Raw genomic sequence first — 20101 nt, 5'->3', positions numbered from 1 at the left:
AGTTGACATGCCTACAATTAAGTAAATGTTAATGAAATTGGCATAATTAACATGATTAACAATGATTAACAATTATAACACCAAGGAAATTTATATCAGTACAATACAATTATGATAGGTTTTCTTATTTTTTTAGTCCTCTCATTTTGCATCAAAATACATTGAAAGTGATTCAAAAAATGATCCATAAGGTTTAATTTTTCAATTTATGATATATCAAGAAGGAGTATAAAGAAAAATCCAAACTATGATAAAATGTATTTACTAATATTTCTGCACCAAAGTTTACATCTTCTGAACTAAGAAAATTCACACATCAGATCATTCTTGGAAGTAGCCATTAACTTTGGTCATAAGAATCTAAGCAGAACCAAACACAACATTATTTATTTACTTGGTAATATTAATATGAAGAACAGACAGCTTTTGATTTATGATTGTGTTATCTTAGCCATCAAGTTATACTTTCAGAAATTAATTTGTTAAGAGTCACTTCATATTTGATACAAGAATAGATAATCCCAAATTATATGATTTGTAACAGAAATTGAAATATTAATGAGCAATATTTTAGAGCATTCATCAATAAATTCAATACAAGCTGAAATAATAGGGATATAATCTAAGGTATGTGATTAAGTGATTATTTCCAGCTCTAAGGAACAGGTATTTTTAAAGATAAGAGTAAGGAAACTGCAGATGCTATTTTATACAGGGAGGTCCTTCCTAAAGAAGCTTTTTGTTTAGATAAAGGTCTTGCATCATTCACTGAAAAAAAACTGGAACATGTAACACAGATTTGGTTACATTATCATAATTAAATCATGAACAAAACAATATTCAAGTTTTTCAGTGATCACTTTTCAGCAATTTACCTGCAAGTCCCCCACATCAAGAAAGTCTTAAAAAGTTTACATTGGAATCATGGGATTTAGAATTTATATTATAGGGTAATATAATATAGAGGTAAAGAGATGAAATACAGGATTTTGAGTTTTGCAGGTATTAAAAAATAACACATGACCTACATACGATTTTAACAAGACTCTCTAATTTGAGACAAACATAAATTAGCTCATTTGATTGGAAAATTAAAAAAAAAATAATGTGCTAAGGAATGTCAATGAAAACAATCTCAAACATTGCTGGTGAAAGAATAAATTGATCCAAGCTACTTGAAAGGAAATTTGGCAATAGCTTTGCTCCGGTAATTCTGCTCCTCCAAATCTGGCCTGTGGAAATACTCACGGAGGCATATGCAATAATTACACATAGTGGAAAAGCAAGATTAACCTCAGTGCCCCTCAAGAGAAATGATTTATTAAAATAAGATGTGTCTTTAGATGTACTATTTCTTAAATAATACAAATATTAAAAAACTCTTAAAAATTATATCTCTGTAAGCAGACATGTTGACAAGTAGAAGCCAAACTGTACCCCTGCTAGCTAGGCTCAAGATCACAAATGTTTTTCTGTCTGTAATTCCAAGATGTTATAGCCCATAATGGTGGAAGGCAGCCCCATCCCATTGCCTCCATTTGTGTGTGGCCACTAGTAGTTTTTGCATCCATCTCAATCCAGCCTCTTTGGGTGTCTTAGTTTGCACACCTCCAAAATGTTCTTCAAGGGGCAGGATCTGTTTTGCCTCATCATCCAAAACTCCCACACTCCCCACCAATCCTCAATCTTGTTTTCCTTTTGCTCGTGTCAATTTTTCCTTCTTTCCAAAGACTATTCCAGTGATTTATCTTTTCTGTTTTATTAAAGTTTCATGCAATCCTGATGAACACCTTGGGGTAGGGGAGAGAAGAGCCAAGAATCCTTTTCTAATTCAGATTCAATGATTCTGAGTAGATGGCCAAGGGTTCTGAAATGTTAACATATGAGGTGAGACTTGAAGGTTATGGGTGGTGGACCAGAGGATGGATAGGGAACTAGAACTCTCAGGACGGAAGACAAAAAATGCGCAAATCCCTGGGATAGGCATGGGGCTCAGGTGAACTGGGAAGGGATCAGCATGGCTGGGGTCCTGGGTCCTGTGGGGAACAGGCAGAGATGAGATGAGGAAGACAGACAGGGAGCACACATCACAGGCCTACCCTGTATGGACTTTATCCCTGAGGTGATGGGAAGTGGTTTATATTTAAACAGAGTATCTGTATTATTTATTTATTTATTTAATTTATTTTTTATTTTTGAGATGGAGTCTTGCTCTGTTGCCCAGGCTGGAGTGCAGTGGTGTGATCATGACTCACTGCAACCTCTGCCTCCTGGGTTCAAGCAATTCTCCTGTCTCAGCCTCCCAAGTAGCTGGGACTACAGGCGCTCGCCACCACACCAGGCTAATTTTTGTGTTTTTAGTAGAGACAGGGTTTCACCGTATTGGTCAGGCTGGTCTCGAACTTCTAACCTCAGGTGATCCACCCACCTCAGCCTCCCAAAGTGCTGGGATTACAGGCATGAGCCACCGCGTGCAGCCTGTAATATTAAATTACCCTGTGAAAGATGGTTGCAAAATTAAAGATGAGGCGATGCCAGGCTATAGCAGTGTCATGGTTTAGGAAAATGTTCATATGGTTAGATTAAAAAAAAGAGGATAAATAAATTGTATTCCTCAAAGACATATGAGCATCGATACATAATTGGGACATACGTGTAGTCATCTGGGCCACCCCTCTGGGGTGAGTGTTGACTTTCCCCTGGAGCCTTCCTTTCTGCACTTCACTGCACTTTCCTTCTTTTATTTGGCAAGTGCTGTTGTTACTACATGGAATCAGGGCTGATGCCCTTTTCCTGGAAGGACGAATTGCTTGTTATTATGGCTGCATGATACTAACTGCTCTTAACTGTACAATAGTGTGATATGTTCTAAGAACAGAACACACACTTTGGAGTTTGTAAACTTGGGCTTGAATCTTGCCGATAGTACTTAGTAGCTGTGTGACCTTGGAAGGGGTATTTATCATGTCTGAAACTCAGTTTTCTCATTGGGAAAATCTAGATAATGATAAAGAGAAAAAAACTTAAAAGATTTTTAAAAGGATATGATCATATCTAGATTATGATAATATCTAATCTGCAGTGTTCTTGGAAGGTTAAGGGCTATGCCTGGAAAGCACTCGGCATACAGCTGTCATTATTATGATGCGTATCCCATTTATTGCATCTGCTTTTTGGCTTAGGTCAAGGGTAGGCAAGCCACAGCCCAGGACCAAATTGGCCCCCTGCTTGTTTTTGTAAACTTTAGTAGAAGCCCAGACACAATCATTTGTTTACATATTGTCTATGGTTACTTTCCTGCTATGCCAGCAGGGCTGCAACAGAGTTTGTATGATTTGCAAAGTCTAAAATATTAACTCTCTGGCCTTGTATAAAAAAAGTTTGCCGATCCCTAACTTAGGTTTTTTAAACGTTCCCCCTTATAAAGTTCTTCTCTCGTTAGGTTTTCTCTTTGACTCCACGCCTGTGTTGTTTAGATGTAAATTAAAAGTGTGTCCTTTGATCAGCATGCTCAAAGGATACAAAATTACAGTTATATAGGAGGCATAAGTTCAAAGGATCTCTTGTACAGCGTGGTGACTATAGTTGATGATCTATCATATTCTTGAGAAATGATAAGAAACTGAATATAAGTATTTTCACCACAAAAATAATAACTGTGAGGTAATATATATGTCAATTAGATAGATTTTGCCATTTCACAATATACACACTTCAAAATACCATATTATACATGAGAAATTCATACAGTTTTATCTGTCGATTTTTAAAAATCAATCAAAAATGTGTCTGTGAAGAAGTGATAACAACAGCTTTCTGAAAAACTAAATGCTCATCTAGAAAGAGAACTTACACTGCAGTTTCTTCTGAAAAGCAAGTAAATGATTTAACAAGGCACTGCACTTTAGCACATATTTCTAAGTTGTGAATTTGCACATAAGGTTAATTTTGGCATTCCCCTATCTGTTAATGATTAATGTGGGCTAAATTTGCCTATAACATCTCCTTTGCAAATATTCTCAAGTGTCTTTTCCTTCACGCCTAACCAATCAGGGAGAATTTTATACATTTTATATATGTATATTTTATATGTAATATATATAGCTTTACATATATATAGCTTTATATATATATAGCTTCTCTAAGATGAGAAACAAGAATTCAAGTGACAAAATACCACTGAACAATTAAAGTAATCCGTTGGGTTAAATTTTGATGTCTCAGATGAAATCAAGTCTAACAAATATGTTAACATTTGTTTGAAGTGTACTTTTTATATACCCTTGAAGAGACCCAGTGATATCTTATTAGAATTTCAAAAATAATGGAAAATTTTTAAGAAAAATGCCAAAAATCAGTCAAAATAAACCCAATTAACTTTTCTTGATGTCCCTACTCAGGATGTTCAACGCTGTCTTTATTCTAGTGGTGCATTAAAGGGTGCAGTAATGGGCCCCCCCTTTTTTTTTGAGATAGAGTCTCGTTCTGTCACCCCGGCTGAAGGGCAGTGGCCTGATCTCAGCTCAGTGCAACCTCTGCCCACTACCCCACCCTGTTCAAGCGATTCTCCTGCCTCAGCCTCCTGAGTAGCTGGGATTACAAGCATGCGCCACCACGCCCTGCTAATTTTTTGTATTTTTAGTAAAGATGGGGTTTTGTCATGTTGGCCAGGCTGGTCTCGAACTCCTGACCTCAGGTGATCCACCTGCCTTGGCCTTCCAAAGAGTTGAGATTACAGGCGTGAGCCACCACGCCTGGCCAAATGGGTTTGTTTGTTTGTTTCTTTCTTTCTTTTTCTTTCCTTCCTTCCTTCCTTCTTTCCTTCTTTCTTTCCTTCTTTCTTTCTTTTTCTGAGACTAAATTTTGCTCTTGTTGCCCAGGCTGGAATGCAATGGTGCAATCTCAGCTCACCGCAACCTCCACCTCCCGGGTTCAAGCGATTCTCCTGCCTCAGCCTCCCGAGTAGCTGGGATTACAGGCATGTGCCACCACGCCAGACTAATTTTGTATTTTTAGTAGAAATGGGGTTTCTCCATGTTGGTCAGGCTGGTCTCGAACTCCCAACCTCAGGTGATCCACCCGCCTCGGCCTCCCAAAGTGCTGGGATTACAGGTGTGAGCCACTGCACCTGGCCTTGAATGGGCCCTTTTAAGTGCATTAAAGAGTAAGATGAATTGAAGCAAAGGGCCTAAACAACAAATTAATTATGAAGATTAAATGTGTTAATATATGTATTTTTGTTTATAAGTTTTATGTCTTATTACTCTGCATAGCTTTAGAAAGGTCTTTTAAAAGCCTCCTTGTGTGCTCTCTGCTGCCCTCTGCTGCTAATTTTCAGAAATTAATTCTGATTCTGACTAATGCTCACTTTATTCTTCATAATCGCATTCAAAATTAAAGTTTGATGGTACTCTAGACATAATTTAATCCCACATTCTCAATTTACAGATGATAAGTTGAATGTCTGAGAGGTTAAGAACATGAACTTGGGCTCTGTTTCCTGACTGCTGGTGATTTTGGACATTACTCAATTTTGTCATCTGTAAAACGAGCATAATAATAGCACCTAAATATTAGAGTTTTTTTGTGATGATCAATTAATTTAGTACATAAAAAGCACTTAGAATATTATCTGTGTTGTAGCTAGTACTATGCTAGCTATTTTACAGATCTGGCAACAACTAAACTAAAACCACTGCTAGTGACAAGATCAGATTTAGAACTCTGGTCTCTTCAATACCAGTGTGTGCTCGCTCTCTCTCTCTCTCTCTCTCTCTCTCTCTCCATATATACATATGTGTGTGTGTGTGTGTGAGTATTTATGTACACACACATATATATTTTATAAAATATATACAATTCTCCATGATTTGTTAAGTGTGAAGGAAAAGACACCGGAAGACATTTGTAGATGAGATGTTCTAGGTAACATACATATATTTATATATATACACCACATATGTATATTGCCTGAATGAGTATGAAATTAAATTTTGCCTTCAAATATAGATTTTTTTTTTTTAGATGGAGTCTTGCTCTGTCGCCAGGCTGGAGTACAGTGGTGCAATCTTGGCTCACTGCAATCTCCACCTCCTGGGTTCAAGTGATTCTCCTGCCTCAGGCTCCCGAGCAACTGGAATTACAGGCACACGCCACCACCCCCAGCTAATTTTTGTATTTTTAGTAGAGACGGGGTTTCACCATGTTGGCCAGGATGGTCTCGAACTCCTGACCTCGTGATCCATCCACCTCGGCCTCCCAAAGTGCTGGGATTACAGGCGTGAGCCACCGTGCCCGGCCCGAATATTGATTTTTAAAATGTGACTTGTTCAATGCATCCAAAGCTCTTGTAGTTTTTACAAAGCCCTTGCTGCTGCTCCTTCCTCCTTGTACTGTTCCAGGTGGGCTCCCCATAGAAGAAGTTACAAACCTAGAAAGCTCCTCAAGCCCCCAGTATAAATTCCTACTGCCTGCAAGTGGAAGGTGACTTCACTGTGTACTTTAAGTAGCTTCTCTAATGAGCTGCCTACCTGAATCTCCAATGGACAATTACACACTTGCACCCAGACAGTCTATCTCTTGTCAGGCTCAAGAAGAGCTAAGCTAAACCCATTGCTTCCTCCGCAGCTCCTCCTGATCTTCCCATTTTGGTCAATGATGGTGCCATTTCCCCTACATACCCACACTCAGAGTTACTTTTGGCTCCTCTCTCTCCTTCACTTCCATGTCTGGGGATCTTGGTCTCTCAAATGCGTTCCTTCTCTTTCTTTTCTCCTACCTCCCTCCTGCTTCCTGTCCCAGTCATCTCAGGCTGGGATGAATCCAGCAGCCTCCTAACTTGGGTCCTTAATACCAATCTCACTCTGCTGAAATTAATTTTGCACTTTATTGCTATATTATATCATGTGGTGAATCATCTTCCTTACCTGCCAGAACGTTGCAGTGCCTACAGGATGAATCAAATGTACTCAGTCTTGGATGTCCCAACTTACCTCCCTGTCCTGACCTTATCTCCCGCTCCTCCCTCTCAGAAATCTTTTTTTCTTTTTATTTTTGCTGGGGACATGTCTATCCCTAGACACTAGGATGCACTTTCTGCTTTTCCGTCATCAGACCCACTACTTTACTGGTCTGTCTTGGGTCCTACACATCAGAATGATAGGGTTCTTATTCTGCCATAATTAAGATACCAGCAAACCTCTCAGTTGACAACGAATAGGAAAAGGGCCCATTACTGTACTCAAAATAAAATTCTAGGCCCTTTTCCTTCATTGTTATGAAGGAGTGTGGAGATTATCTGGAGTACTTATAAAACTCATCTGCATACAATGAAAGAAGACTCTGTTAGGGCTGATTGTTTAACATGAAGAGAAATAAGATAAATAGTGGGAGACTTGGGGTGTGTCTGAATGGGGATAAGGGGTCCTAAAGGGGGGATTCGGCAAACTGGGACATTTCAAGAAAGGGTCTCAGGTAAGCACGACACTGACAAACAATGCTTGCACCCCACCTACATTGGTGTCTGTTACTGACCCACATGAAATTGACAACACAAACCTCTTCACTTTTATTGCCCTTCTCTCCTCTGTCTGCAATGTTTTCCCTCTTTTCACTGCCCATTGGAATCCTGTCTGTAGGGCCAAATAAAGGTTAACCCATCACACAGTCATCTCTCTCTCTTCTTCACCCTTAGAATATGCAATATCTTTAACCACAAACAGCTGTACAGGAAATGCCATCTTCTCCCCCCACCCCCTTAGTTACTATTTATTTATTTATTTATTTATTTATTTATTTGAGACAGAGCCTCACTCTGTCATCCAGGCTGGAGTGCAGTGGCACGATCTCAACTCACTGCAACCTCCGCCTCCCCAGTTTAAGTGATTCTCCTGCCTCAGCCTCCTGAGTAGCTGGGATTACAGGCGCCTGCCACCACGCCTGGCTAATTTATGTATTTTTTAGTAGAGATGGGGTTTCATCATATTGGCCAGGCTGGTCTCTAACTCCTGACCTCAGGTGATCTGCCCTCCTTGGCCTCCCAAAGTGCTGGGATTACAGGTGTGAGCCACCGTACCTGGCCCTTAGTTACTTTAAAATATTTATCTTTAGTTTTTATTTTAATTAAAAATTTAATCACAGTTATACTTGCACATAAATTGGGTCAAATAATTCTGAGAAGTTTGTTATGAAAAACTGCTGTCCTTGCCTCCTTTTCCAGAAGCAACTACTTTTATCTCCCTTAACTAATTACTTGATATTTACCATCATTTCTTTAAATAACATGCTTGTGTTGCAACTTTTGGATTTTTCAGTTTGGGGCATTATTTCTTGACTTGTCATCATGAAGAGGAGGATTTATTTCTCCTCCCTCCCCTGGCCTCACCAAGGATATACAACTTTGTCCCCTTCCTCTCACTATACGGAGTGACCGCCTAGTCTGGACTCACAGGCAAATGCCTAGGATGATTTTTATTGGTATCACTGTACTATATATATATATTAAAATAGTATTTTATACATACATGATATTCTGCTATATATGATAAAAATATTTTATCTTTGTGTACTGACTTCATGGTCACCCTGTGGTTATATTTTAAATTGAGTTAGATTTATTTTCAGTGCTTTATATTATCATGTGCTATATTATCTTGACTATATAAAAGCTATTTATAACTCAGCCATATAGTAGACCACGGGTTGTTTTTGTTTTGCTTTGTTTTTTCACAACACAACTTTCTTTCTTTTTTTTTTTTTCTTGAGACATGGTCTCGCTCTGTTGCCCAGCCTGGAGTGCAGTGGCACAATCACAGCTCACTGCTGCCTCGAACTCCTGGGCTCAAGCAATCCTCCCGCCTCAGCCTGCCAAGTAGCTGGGACCACCACGCCTGGCTAATTTTTGAATTTCTTGTAGAGATATGATCTCCCTATATTGCCCAGGTTGGTCTCAAACTCCTGGGTTTAAGTGATTCTCCCGCCTCAGCTTCCCAAAGTGCTTGGATTACAGGCATGAGCCACTGTGCCTGGCTTTACTGCTACACAACTTTCTTAAAACTATCAATTGGAGATTATAATTGTCTAGATCTGTGATGTCTATATGGCAGCTACTAGCCAAATGTGGCTATTTAAATTAAATTAGATTAAATCAAATTAAAATTTCAGTCACAGTAGCCACATTTTCAGCAGCTATTGGCTATCATATTGGAAAGCACAGATATTGGACGTTTTCATCACTTCAAGACGTTCTATTGGATAGCACTTTTGTCACCTCAGAGATGACCTAAGAGAATACACAATTAAAATGAAAGTATCTTTACAATTTTTTGTTGAACAATTCACACAGGCATTCTAGACTTCTCCAAATAGAAGCATTTAAAAAACTTTAAAAGAAATTCTATATCATCCTTGTTTCAAAATAGTGAAACAAAAAAAAAGTCTCAAATAAGTGTTCTAATCCCATTTCATTACCAAACATCTAATAGTTTATGCTCTGGCTTTACCATCTCTTTTTTGTTTGTTTGTTTGTTTTTGAGACAGAGTCTCACTCTGCCATCCAGGCTGGAGTGCAGTGGCTCAATCTCGGCTCACTGCAACCTCCACCTCCCGGGTTCAAGCGATTCTCCTGCCTCATCCTCCCGAGTACCTGGGATTGCAGGCATGCGCCACCATGCCTGGCTAATTTTTGTATTTTTAGTAAAGACGGGGTTTCACTACATTGACCAGGCTGGTCTCAAACTTCTGAGCTCATGTGATCCACCTGCCTCGGCTTCCCAAAGTGCTGGGATTACAGGCATGAGCCGCCACACCCGGCCTGGCTTTACTATCTTTTGTTAGCTCCTTTCTGACATCCCTTGAAAGGAATACAGAAACAAATTAATTACTCAGATGTTACTTTAGTATGCTAAAAATAACTGTCATAGTATGCTATGATGGCGATCAACCAATGAACTTTAAATTGCAATTATAGGCTGGGTGCAGTGGCTCATGACTGTAATCCCAGCACTTTGGGAGGCCACCGCAGATGGATTGCTTCAGGTCAGGAGTTCGAGACCAGCCTGGCCAACATGGTGAAACCTCGTCTCTACTAAGAATACAAAAATTAGCTGGGAGTGGTGGCGTGCACCTGTGGTCCCAGCTACTTGGGAGGCTGAGGCACGAGAATCACTTGAACCTGGGAGGTGGAGGTTACAGTGAGCCAAGATCACACCACTGCATTCCAGCCTAGGTGAAAGAGCGAGACTGTCTCAAAAAACAAAAAAACAAAACAAAAAAACAAAACAAAATACTGCAGTTATAATTAGCAATCTTCAGTATTTAAAAATTTTATGTTATCACCTTCACTATTTTCTAAGTCTTTGCTGTTCCACAGAGTAGTCATGTGACAATTAAAATTAAATTAAATTAAATTAAATTAAAAATTGAGTTGCCTTAGCCATATTACAAGCGCCCAATAACTACATGTGGCTATTGGCTGCCATTGTAGACAACACAGATATAGATCATTCCATCATCCCAGGAAGCTCTGTTGGACAGTGCTGGTCTAGATTTCTCATTTGCTTAGCTTTTTCTAATTTATCCCCAAAGTTTGTAGTCAATTATATAAATTGTATTTCATGATGGTCAGACCTTTTCAGTTCTCTTCAATTTTATCTTTAGCTTCAGAAGCCTTCTGATCTGTTCTAATCAGCCTGGTTGCCTTTTAAGCCTGTTACATATGCAGCTTTCCTCCTGGAATGTCTTTTCACTGTCATCATGGGTAGGTCTCCTCTTCACAACTCCTGGGCCTAGGACAAAAAATGGGGAGCCTCAGCCTTCAGCCCTTCCATCTTCTTTTCCCAGTCCTGGCTATCGTTGACATTCAGCCCATACACCTAAGCTCTGTCTACAGTCCTCACTAAAAACCACCTCTTCATCATCTTTTGGGCCTAGGGGTGTGTGCATGTTCAGTTTCCCCAAGTCTGCCCTAATCATGATGGATTTGGGGAGGAGCCTGTGCAGCCTCTGTAATTGGGTCTGCCATCTGAGCAGGGAATTCTGAGGTCCTGAATACCAGAAGTGTGAGACAGAAGGCAGCAGTATAGAGGCTGGGTGGCCTCCCATCATGTTGGACCCTAGAACTCCTTACCCTGTTGGGAGAGGTGCAACTTCAGGAGGGCCAGAGTGAGGCCCTTTACATTGCAGGGTTTAGAACAAGGGCTCAGGCTATCCTAGTTTAAGGGCTGTTTGTTTCTCTCCTGTGTTGGATTTCCTGTTTCCTGTATCCTTTGTCTCCATTTTATTGTTTTACTTACTCCTTTCAGTGGAGCACATATTCTATGGACTTTCTGAGAAAGGTGCTTGGAAAATCAGCTATTTGAGACTTGTAACCTAGAAATGTATTTATTCTATCATCATACTTAATTGATAACTTGGTCTCGGTTGAAAATAACTAGTTGAATGAAAATTCAGAATTTGTAGGCATTTTTTCATTGTCTTATTGTTTCTTATGTTGCTGTTGAGAAGTCTGAAGATTCTGGTTCTTGGTCTTTTTTTGTGACTCTTTTTTGCATTCTGGAAACTTATAGGATCTTCTCTTTGTCCCAAGTGTTCTATCATTTCACATTCATGAGAGGAGGTATAGATCGATTTTCACTCACTATTTTGATAACTTAAGTCTTTCCATTCTGGGAAATATTCTTAAATTGTGTCTTTGAATTTCTCCCCTGTTTTCTCTGGTCTCTCTTTCTGAATCTCCTATTATTCAGATAATAGATCTCCTGGACTGGTCCTCTCTAGTTTTATTTTCCATCTTGTAATTTTGTTCTGCTTTCAAAATAATAATTCGCCTCAACTTTACTTTTCAATCCTTCCATGGAGATTTAAAATTATCATTTTTAATTTCTAACAGCTTCAGAATTCTTCTTTTTTTGTAGCATCCCATTTGTAATTCATGATTATATTATACCTTAACTCTTTAAGAATATTGATGGTAGAATCTGCCACCGCCTTCACCCTACCCTAAGTTTGTTTCCTCCAAATGACTATTTTGATCTTTCTCATATCAGACTTTTCCTCAGATGTTTCAGAGTTCTACTCATACTTAAGGATAAAGCTCCAAAAAGCTCAATAGGCTCTATTAATTGTGGGCTTAAATAAAGGATGATCTGGTTGCCTGTTGAGTTGGGAAACCTCTGATGTCAATTGCTCTTCTTCTCAGACAGGTCAGATTCCCCAAAACATTCTTCCCAATATCCTGCCTAGAAGGTGGATACTCCTCTTGCTAGCATTCTTGGAGCTGAGTAAGGGGAGAGAGGTCATGGATCTCAGGAAAAATATGCATATGTTTATTTAATTGATCTATTATCAATTCAGTAACTTTACCCCCAACTGGTATTCCCTACTCCAGAGACCCTCTGTTTCACTCTTTAGAGACTACATTTCAAGTTTTTCTTTGGGGTTAAGGATGGGGAGTGTCACCTGGCTGCATGGCCAGGTGTGAAAGATGATCTGGGTTTCTGACTGCTTTTTAAATAGATTTTCGATATTTCTTACTTTAGGTATATCCCCTTTACTCTCACTCCAAAAAGGCATGTGGTACCACCAATTCCTCAATATTTAGGGGAATTTAAGTCAGATTGGCTCTTTGCTTTCCCAATGTGTATTAATCCATTCTCATGCTGCTATAGAGAACCGCCTCAGACTGGGTAATTTATAAAGGAAAGAGGTTTAATTGACTAAGTTCTGCAGGGCTGGGGAGCCTCAGGAAACACAATCATGGTGGTAGGCACCTCTTCACAGGGTGGCAGGAGAGAGAATGAGTGCCCAGAGAAGCCCCTTATAAAACTACTGGATCTCATGAGAACTAACTCACTATCACGAGAACAGGATGGGGGAAACTACCTCTATGATTCAATGATCTCCACATGGTCCCTCCCACGATACATGGGGATTATGGGAACTACAACTCAAGATGAGATTTGGGTGGGGACACAGCAAACCATATCACCATGGCTCTTGTAAGATTCAGTTTTCTTAGGTCTCCTGTCATTAATCCTCAATCTCCTGCTTCTCAGCTTCTAAAATGTTGTTGTACTGGTCTCTTCTCCTGTTGTTTTTTTTTTGTGTGTGTATTTGTGTGTGTGTGTGTGTGTGTATGTGTGTGTGTATTATACCTTTTTAAAAACCATTTATTGTTTTAGTGAAGTTTGGAAAGGAAGAAAAAATACACGCATGTGCCTATTCTGCTATCTTTCCTAGGGATCCTTGCTTTCTTCAACCTCAATTGGATATCTTTTTGGAGCTCACTTTCTCCAGAGTGGTGGGAAAGTACTCACTGTCAATCAGGATTTCCTCAGTCACTTCAGGGCTCCCTCCTCCTTGGATATGCGTCTAAGTTTTAGATTGTTTATATAAAGCCATAGGGTCAGCTGAGGATGGGAGTGGGTGGGGGATATCTTTGGTTGTCATCATGTAGCCATACTGGTATCCATGGCAACTTATCATTCATCTGGTCCCTGGTTTGTAGTCTATGGAGATCATGTCTGCAATCTTTCCACCCCAACTGTAGGTCTTCTCCAGGGTTTCAGGCTCTCAGCAGCATGCTGATGTGTGAGCAGACTTGATGAGGCAGCCTCATGCCGGCCTGCCCAGGTGATCCATGTGGCTGTCTCTCCTTCTGCTCCTGCACCATGCTGGGCATGAGATAATTTTGCAAACCTGTCTACTCTTGGCTCCCAAATCTCTCTGGAGACATACTTTTTCCCTCCATGGGAGACTCAGTCTACTTAAGTTTATTATCAGTGCATAAATATTATGCCTTAAGTCCTCCATGGTTCTGGATTCTGAGGTGTAAAAGCTCAGGTTATGGTTTCTCAAAAGTCATTTCTCCCAAACGATTATTTCTGCCAGGAGTTTCTAAAGCCCATTTAGATACTCAAAAGTCAACAGATCGTTTATGCTCTGATTTTCCACAATGATATTCTGAGGACTTGAAGGCAGAATGCCCTAGCTATAGCCGGGGTGGGGGTAGGGTGTTGAGGGCCAGGAATTAACTGCATCCCCATTAGTTCTTTATGATAAACTCTTTCTCTGTTTCTTATCTTTCCATGTAGGTAAGATTGGCCTTTTCACCTGGGTATTAGGTTTGAGGGCAGAACTTCACATAGATTTTTAAGGAAATGGCAACTTTTTTTTTTAATCCTTATAAGTGTGTTCAGCATATAGAAATTACTTCATGGATTTGTTGAAGACCTTTAGCTTAGTATCTTCATGACACATAACTGTGCCCAGAATATAGTAAACGTTAAAAAAATTGAGATTTGCAAACATTAAAAAAATTGAGATTTGCTAAATAAACCAGGAATAGTTCCAAAAGAGAGAAAAAAAACATTTACTATCTTACCCTTATACAATTTTTAAAAAAGGGGAACATTTTATTTACCTGGGAAACAATAATTACATGAATGTAAAAAGAGATGTTAACAATTTTTAAAAGGACCTTTATGTATGGTTAAAAAAATCCTTCTTTTCTTATTCGACATTTCAAGTTCAGGCTCAAGTTGACAGGTCTGTTTCAGAAGCCCAGCTCTCGAGGCCCAAAAGGACCAGTTTTCCTTGCTGTTGCCTTTTGCCCCAGTGCCAGGAATGCCAGTGTGTTCTGTTTTTAGAAAATGCAGCTGCTGGTTTCTAGCCTGTTCTAGCCACTCTAGACCAGTGACAATTGCTGGGGGTAGGGAGGGGAGGCAGATGTGGGGAAAGTCCATGGCCAGGAAAGCTCCTTGGTAACTAGGAGGTAAACACATTAGTTAGATACAGAGACATTTTCAGGATGTATTCTGAGAACTGGGAGGGATAGAGAAAGAAATTTATTCTGGGATACAAAGGCAGGGTAGGCTTTGTGGTACTTCGTGACGTGTTGAGCACAGATTAATTTCATACCATGTCATTGTTGAAAATTCTTTAACTCAAATTAGCAAATACCTTTGAGTCTCTGTAGAAATGCAAATAACTGTGCTAGCTCCTAGGGATCCAATACAAAGTTAAGTAAGACACAGCACTTGTTTTCAGTAGAATTTGCCACAGATTTTCTCATTGTTTTGCTCATAATCCACTAGCCATGTTTCTCTCCAGTCTGCAACTTCTAGATCACTGTTCATTTCCTACGGCGCAGAATGTAAATGCTTTTGCCTGACTGCCAAGGCTCTTCATGATCCAATTTCAGCCTATTTTCCCAATTCCTTCTGCTTGTGCTCAGCTTCTTTGTATGTGGTGAGTAGGTCATGCCACCATATTATCTTATAACCCTGTTCTTATGGCTGGAACTCCTAATTACTCTTTAGCATTCAGCTGAAATGTCACCTTCCCTATGACACATCCTGTGACTTCTCCCCCTTTGCCCCAGGCTAAGTTAGGGACCCCCCCCCCGTACTTTTTACCTATCACTATTATAACCCTCAGTGATATAATATTGGAATTGTTTATATCTAGTTGATTTTTTTCCTGTAGTGGGAAACTTCCTGAAGGATGGAATTGTATGCTTTTCATTTTTATATCCTTAGTACATGCCATAGTCCTGGTACACACTTAGTAAATAAAATCACTTAGTACACAGAATTAGTAAGAGCTTGGTGAATGAATAAAGTGAATTTATTCATTGTCCTTATTTTTTGATATATCAAGTGCCAACTTCTAAAATTTCAGTATTCTTTTTCCCCATTCTTACTCATCAATTCTCTTTCCAGAATGCTGTCAGAAGGGTATCTCAGTGGACTTGAGTACTGTAATGACATCCGCTGGAGTTGTGCCTCTTATAATGAGCAGGTGGCTGGGAAAAAGGAAGAGGAGACAAATTCTGTTGCTACTCTTTCCTATTCCTCTGTGGATGAAACACAACTCAGAAGTCTCTACGTGAGCTGCAAATCATCTGGCAAGTTTATCTCTTCAGTGCATTCAAGAGAGAGCCAACATAGCAGAAGTCAGAGAGTCACAGTGCTGCAGACAAACCCCAATCCTGTGTTTGAAAGCCCAAATTTGGCTGCAGTTGAAATATGTAGAGATGCCAGCAGAGAGACCTACTTGGTTCCATCTTCTTGCAAAAGTATTTGCAAGAATTATAATGACTTACAGATTGCGGGGGGCCAGGTGATGGCCATTAATTCAGTGACAACAGATTTTCCTTCTGAGAGCAGTTTTGAATATGGCCCTTTGCTGAAGTCATCTGAGATTCCTTTACCCATGGAGGATTCCATTTCTACTCAGCCCAGTGACTTTCCCCAAAAACCTATCCAGCGGTATTCATCCTATTGGAGAATAACAAGCATCAAAGAGAAAAGCAGCTTGCAAATGCAGAATCCTATTTCTAATGCAGTGCTGAATGAGTACCTGGAGCAGAAGGTTGTGGAGTTATATAAACAGTACATTATGGACACCGTGTTTCATGACAGTTCCCCTACCCAGATTCTGGCGTCTGAACTCATCATGACAAGTGTAGACCAAATCAGTCTTCAAGTGTCTAGAGAGAAGAATCTGGAGACCTCAAAAGCCAGAGATATAGTCTTTAGCCGCCTATTGCAATTGATGTCAACTGAAATTACTGAAATTAGCACTCCTAGTCTCCATATTTCTCAGTATAGCAATGTAAATCCATAGAGAGGATGCTTCCATTGCTGTCTCTCATTAACTTAAACATGAAGCAAGACTTTATCCATTTATTCTGAGAATGTGCAGGAGGGGATAGTGAAGGGGAATTAAGGGCTAGAGAAGTAAAGGTCAGCTGGAAGTCATGTGTGAATCATGGGGAAATCTCATAATATTACACTTGATGAAGGAATATGGTAAGAGGAGTCATAAGGAATGCTTTCGAAGAGGTGTCTACAGCAAGGAAGCAAAAATAAAAATGATCAAAAACGAAAAGGTTAATTCATTTGAAGAAACATAGGAATTAAAAAAGAAGACGGTCAAATGAGATGAAACAAAAAGGCCAAAATGTAGCCGGGCGCAGTGGCTCACGCCTGTAATCCCAGCATTTGGGAGGCTGATGTGGGTGGATTACCTGACGTCAGGAGTTCGAGACCAGCCTGGCCAACATGGTGAAACCACATCTCTACTAAAAATACAAAAAATTAGCCAGGCATGGTGGTAGGTGCCTGTAATCCCAGCTACTCAGGAGGCCGAGGCAGGAGAATTGCTTGAACCTGAGAGGCGGAGCTTGCAGTGAGCCGAGGTCGCTCCATTGCACTCCAGCCTGGGCAACAAGAGTGAGACTCCTGTCTCAAAAAAAAAAAAAAAAAAAAAAAGGTCAAAAGGTTTCAGGGTAAAGAGTTAAGAATATATTTGTTCCCCAAATAAATTCCTCCAATTTGTTTCTTTTTGAAGGAAATGGACTGTAGAAGGCTGCTATATTTGGGTAGAAAGATAGGGTCAAACAGTTTTCAAAATATGTTTATCTCTCCTTTGTCTATTCTGTATCAGATCATTTAAAGGTATATTCTTTGTAAATATTAAAACTGTAACAAATTATAATTGTGTTTTTATTTTTGAATGGTTTCTTAGTTATGGACACAGACACAAAACAGCCACTCAAATCTCTTACATCTGTTTCCTGGTAGAGATGAAGTTGTCTAAATGAAAAACACCACATAGCACTAAATCATTTAGTGTTATTTTGCTGTGTTTGATTTTCTTGGTACTAAGCTTCAAAAGAAATTATGAGACCGGGTGCGGTGGCTCATGCCTGTAACTCCAGCACTTTGGGAGGCCGAGGCAGGTGGATCACCTGAGGTCAGGAGTTTGAGACCAGCCTGGCCAACGTGGCGAAACCCTGTCTCTACTAAAAATACAAAAATTAACCAGGCATGGTGGCAGGTGCCTGTAATCCCATCTGCTTGGGAGGCTGAGGCAGGAGAATTGCCTGAACCCGGGAGGCAGAGGTTGCAGTGAGCCAAGATCACACCATTGCACTCCAGCCTGGGCGACAAGAGTGAAACTCCGTCTCAAAAAAAAAAAAAGAAATAAATTATGAATCTCAGTTTCCCTTTTTTTCCTCTTCCTTTTCTCCATGCCCTCTTGACCTGGAGCCAAGAAGGGGTCTTCCATGTCCTTGGAACAAGGTTACAAGCCGTAGGGTCCCATGATATCAAATTCTGTAAACTCATTCACTAGAATAGTAGCTTCACTGCTCTGCATCGCATCTTTCCTCTGGCTCAGGGATTGTCAAACTATGGCCCATTGACCAGATCTAGCCTGCTGCCTGCTTTTGAACTCCCACGAGCAAAGAATGGTTTTTCCAATTTTTAAATGGTTAAAAAAAAAAAAGCAAAATAAGAACGGTATTTTGTGATGGGTGAAAACTATACAAAATTCAAATTCAGGGTACATAAAATAAAGTTTTATTGGGACACAGCAGTGCCCATTTGTTTATGTGTTGTCTCTGGCTGCTTTCACACTAGAATGGCAGAGTTGAGTAAAAGTGTTAGAGAATATGGCTCACCAAAGCCTAAAACCCTTACTGCCTGGCCCTTGACAGAAGAAGCTTGCCAACCCTGCCTAACAGTAGTGCGTTGTCCATATAGTGGTTGCTTGGCTTAATTCAGGTTCGCTGGGAAGGCAGACTCTGAGATGGAGATTGGTAAGTTTCTTGAGGAGTGGTCTTGGGAACAACATCTGTGATGGAGTGAAGGAAGCAGAAGAGATTTCCACAGAGGCTTCTGCCCATCTCACAGGGAGCCCTGGAGCTAGGGTGACCCTTCAAAATGGTTACAAATGGAAACAAGAGGGTCAGCTTTTATACTCCAGCATCTACCAGGAGCGGAGTGTAACCTTAGCTGAGGCAGTTCAGTGGAGGGCAATCCCCAAAGTAGGAATCGACTGTGTCTTCAGCAGCCAAATTCCAAGCAGCTACTGGGGGAATGAGCTTCTCACACCGAAAGAGCAATCTGGGTGGAGCAGCGCTCTGCATTTAGCAGTATTTGTATTTGTAGAGTGAATGGATATATATATATATAGGATATATGTTTTTTCAAAATATATACTATTGTGTAAGGAAATCTGGTTTTGAAATAATTATTAGAAATGTTATTCACTGTTTTAAAACTATCACAATAATAACTGCAACGTACTAATTGCTTGCTCTGTGTCTAGCACCATGTTAAGAATTTTACATGAATTATCTTACATAATTCTTATAACAATCTTGTGAGGTGGAATGTCTACTATTATCCCCATTTTACAGATGAGCCAGCTGAGCTCAGGGAAATTAAATAATTTGTCCAAGGGCACACAGTAGATAGTGGAATTGGCTTTGAGTTCAGTTTTATTTAACTTGAAAGCCCTGGTTTTTAACCACTATCACCTGCTTTTTCTGTTCACCCCTCTATTTGTCTCACTAAAGATTTTTTTCTTCTCTGAGTGGAGTCAGCTCATTAATTTCTTATGTTATCTCATTTTTCCTTTTTAGTGTTTTGCTTGATATACTATTTATTTGTATGTCTTCCTGCCCAGAACATGAACTTTGATTTATCCACATGCTTTTCCACATCCTAAACATTACTTGCACACAGCAGGCAACCATTTCATATTTGTTAAATGGATAAATATGTTTTGATCATGTTGGCTACTGCATTTGGTGATTGAAGTAAAAGACCATCAATATGAAAACCAGATAATTCTGACTAGAAAAAAAGTGCTATTGAGGTTTTCTCAAGACATAAACTAACTAAATAAATGAGCCTAATTTATTATAGCAGGTTAATAAATGGTACAATAGAATCCATGGTTATTTTCCGTTGCTTCCCAAGAAATAATCTGTTACAAAGTAGGCTGCGTCATTTTTTTTCAATGAATATTTATTTGATGTTGTGTTTTTGTTTTGTTTTGATTTTTGAGTTGGAGCACCGTGTATTAAGCATATGGAGGGAAGACATACATCTGTGTACACACACAGGAGTAGGCCCTGCTCTCTGAAAACTTACCATATTGTCAGGGAGACCTGAAAGATAACTAAGGAAGAAGTAACAAAGCCATTTATTAGGCAAGAACTTGGCAAACTGATACAAACAGGAATAAGATGATCAATTATTGCAGCTCAAGTGTAGTGAGTGCTGAAAAGGAGACATGGTAGGGAGTT

General features: G+C 39.7%; 1 protein-coding gene across 1 annotated transcript; it reads left to right on the top strand.

The window, feature by feature from the left end:
* Nucleotides 1-15720: 15720 nt before the first annotated feature.
* On the top strand, nucleotides 15721-16699 carry TASL (TLR adaptor interacting with endolysosomal SLC15A4). The gene has a single exon (XM_002831499.4). It carries the CDS (start codon nucleotides 15721-15723, stop codon nucleotides 16624-16626), a length of 906 nt encoding a protein of 301 aa, XP_002831545.3. The 3' UTR covers nucleotides 16627-16699.
* The last annotated feature ends 3402 nt before the right edge of the window (nucleotides 16700-20101 follow it).

Source organism: Pongo abelii, chromosome X (genome assembly GCF_028885655.2).
Source record: "Pongo abelii isolate AG06213 chromosome X, NHGRI_mPonAbe1-v2.0_pri, whole genome shotgun sequence".
Taxonomy (NCBI): domain Eukaryota; kingdom Metazoa; phylum Chordata; class Mammalia; order Primates; family Hominidae; genus Pongo; species Pongo abelii.
Note: the sequence above shows the minus strand (reverse complement) of the source record. Positions and strands in the feature narration are given on the sequence as shown.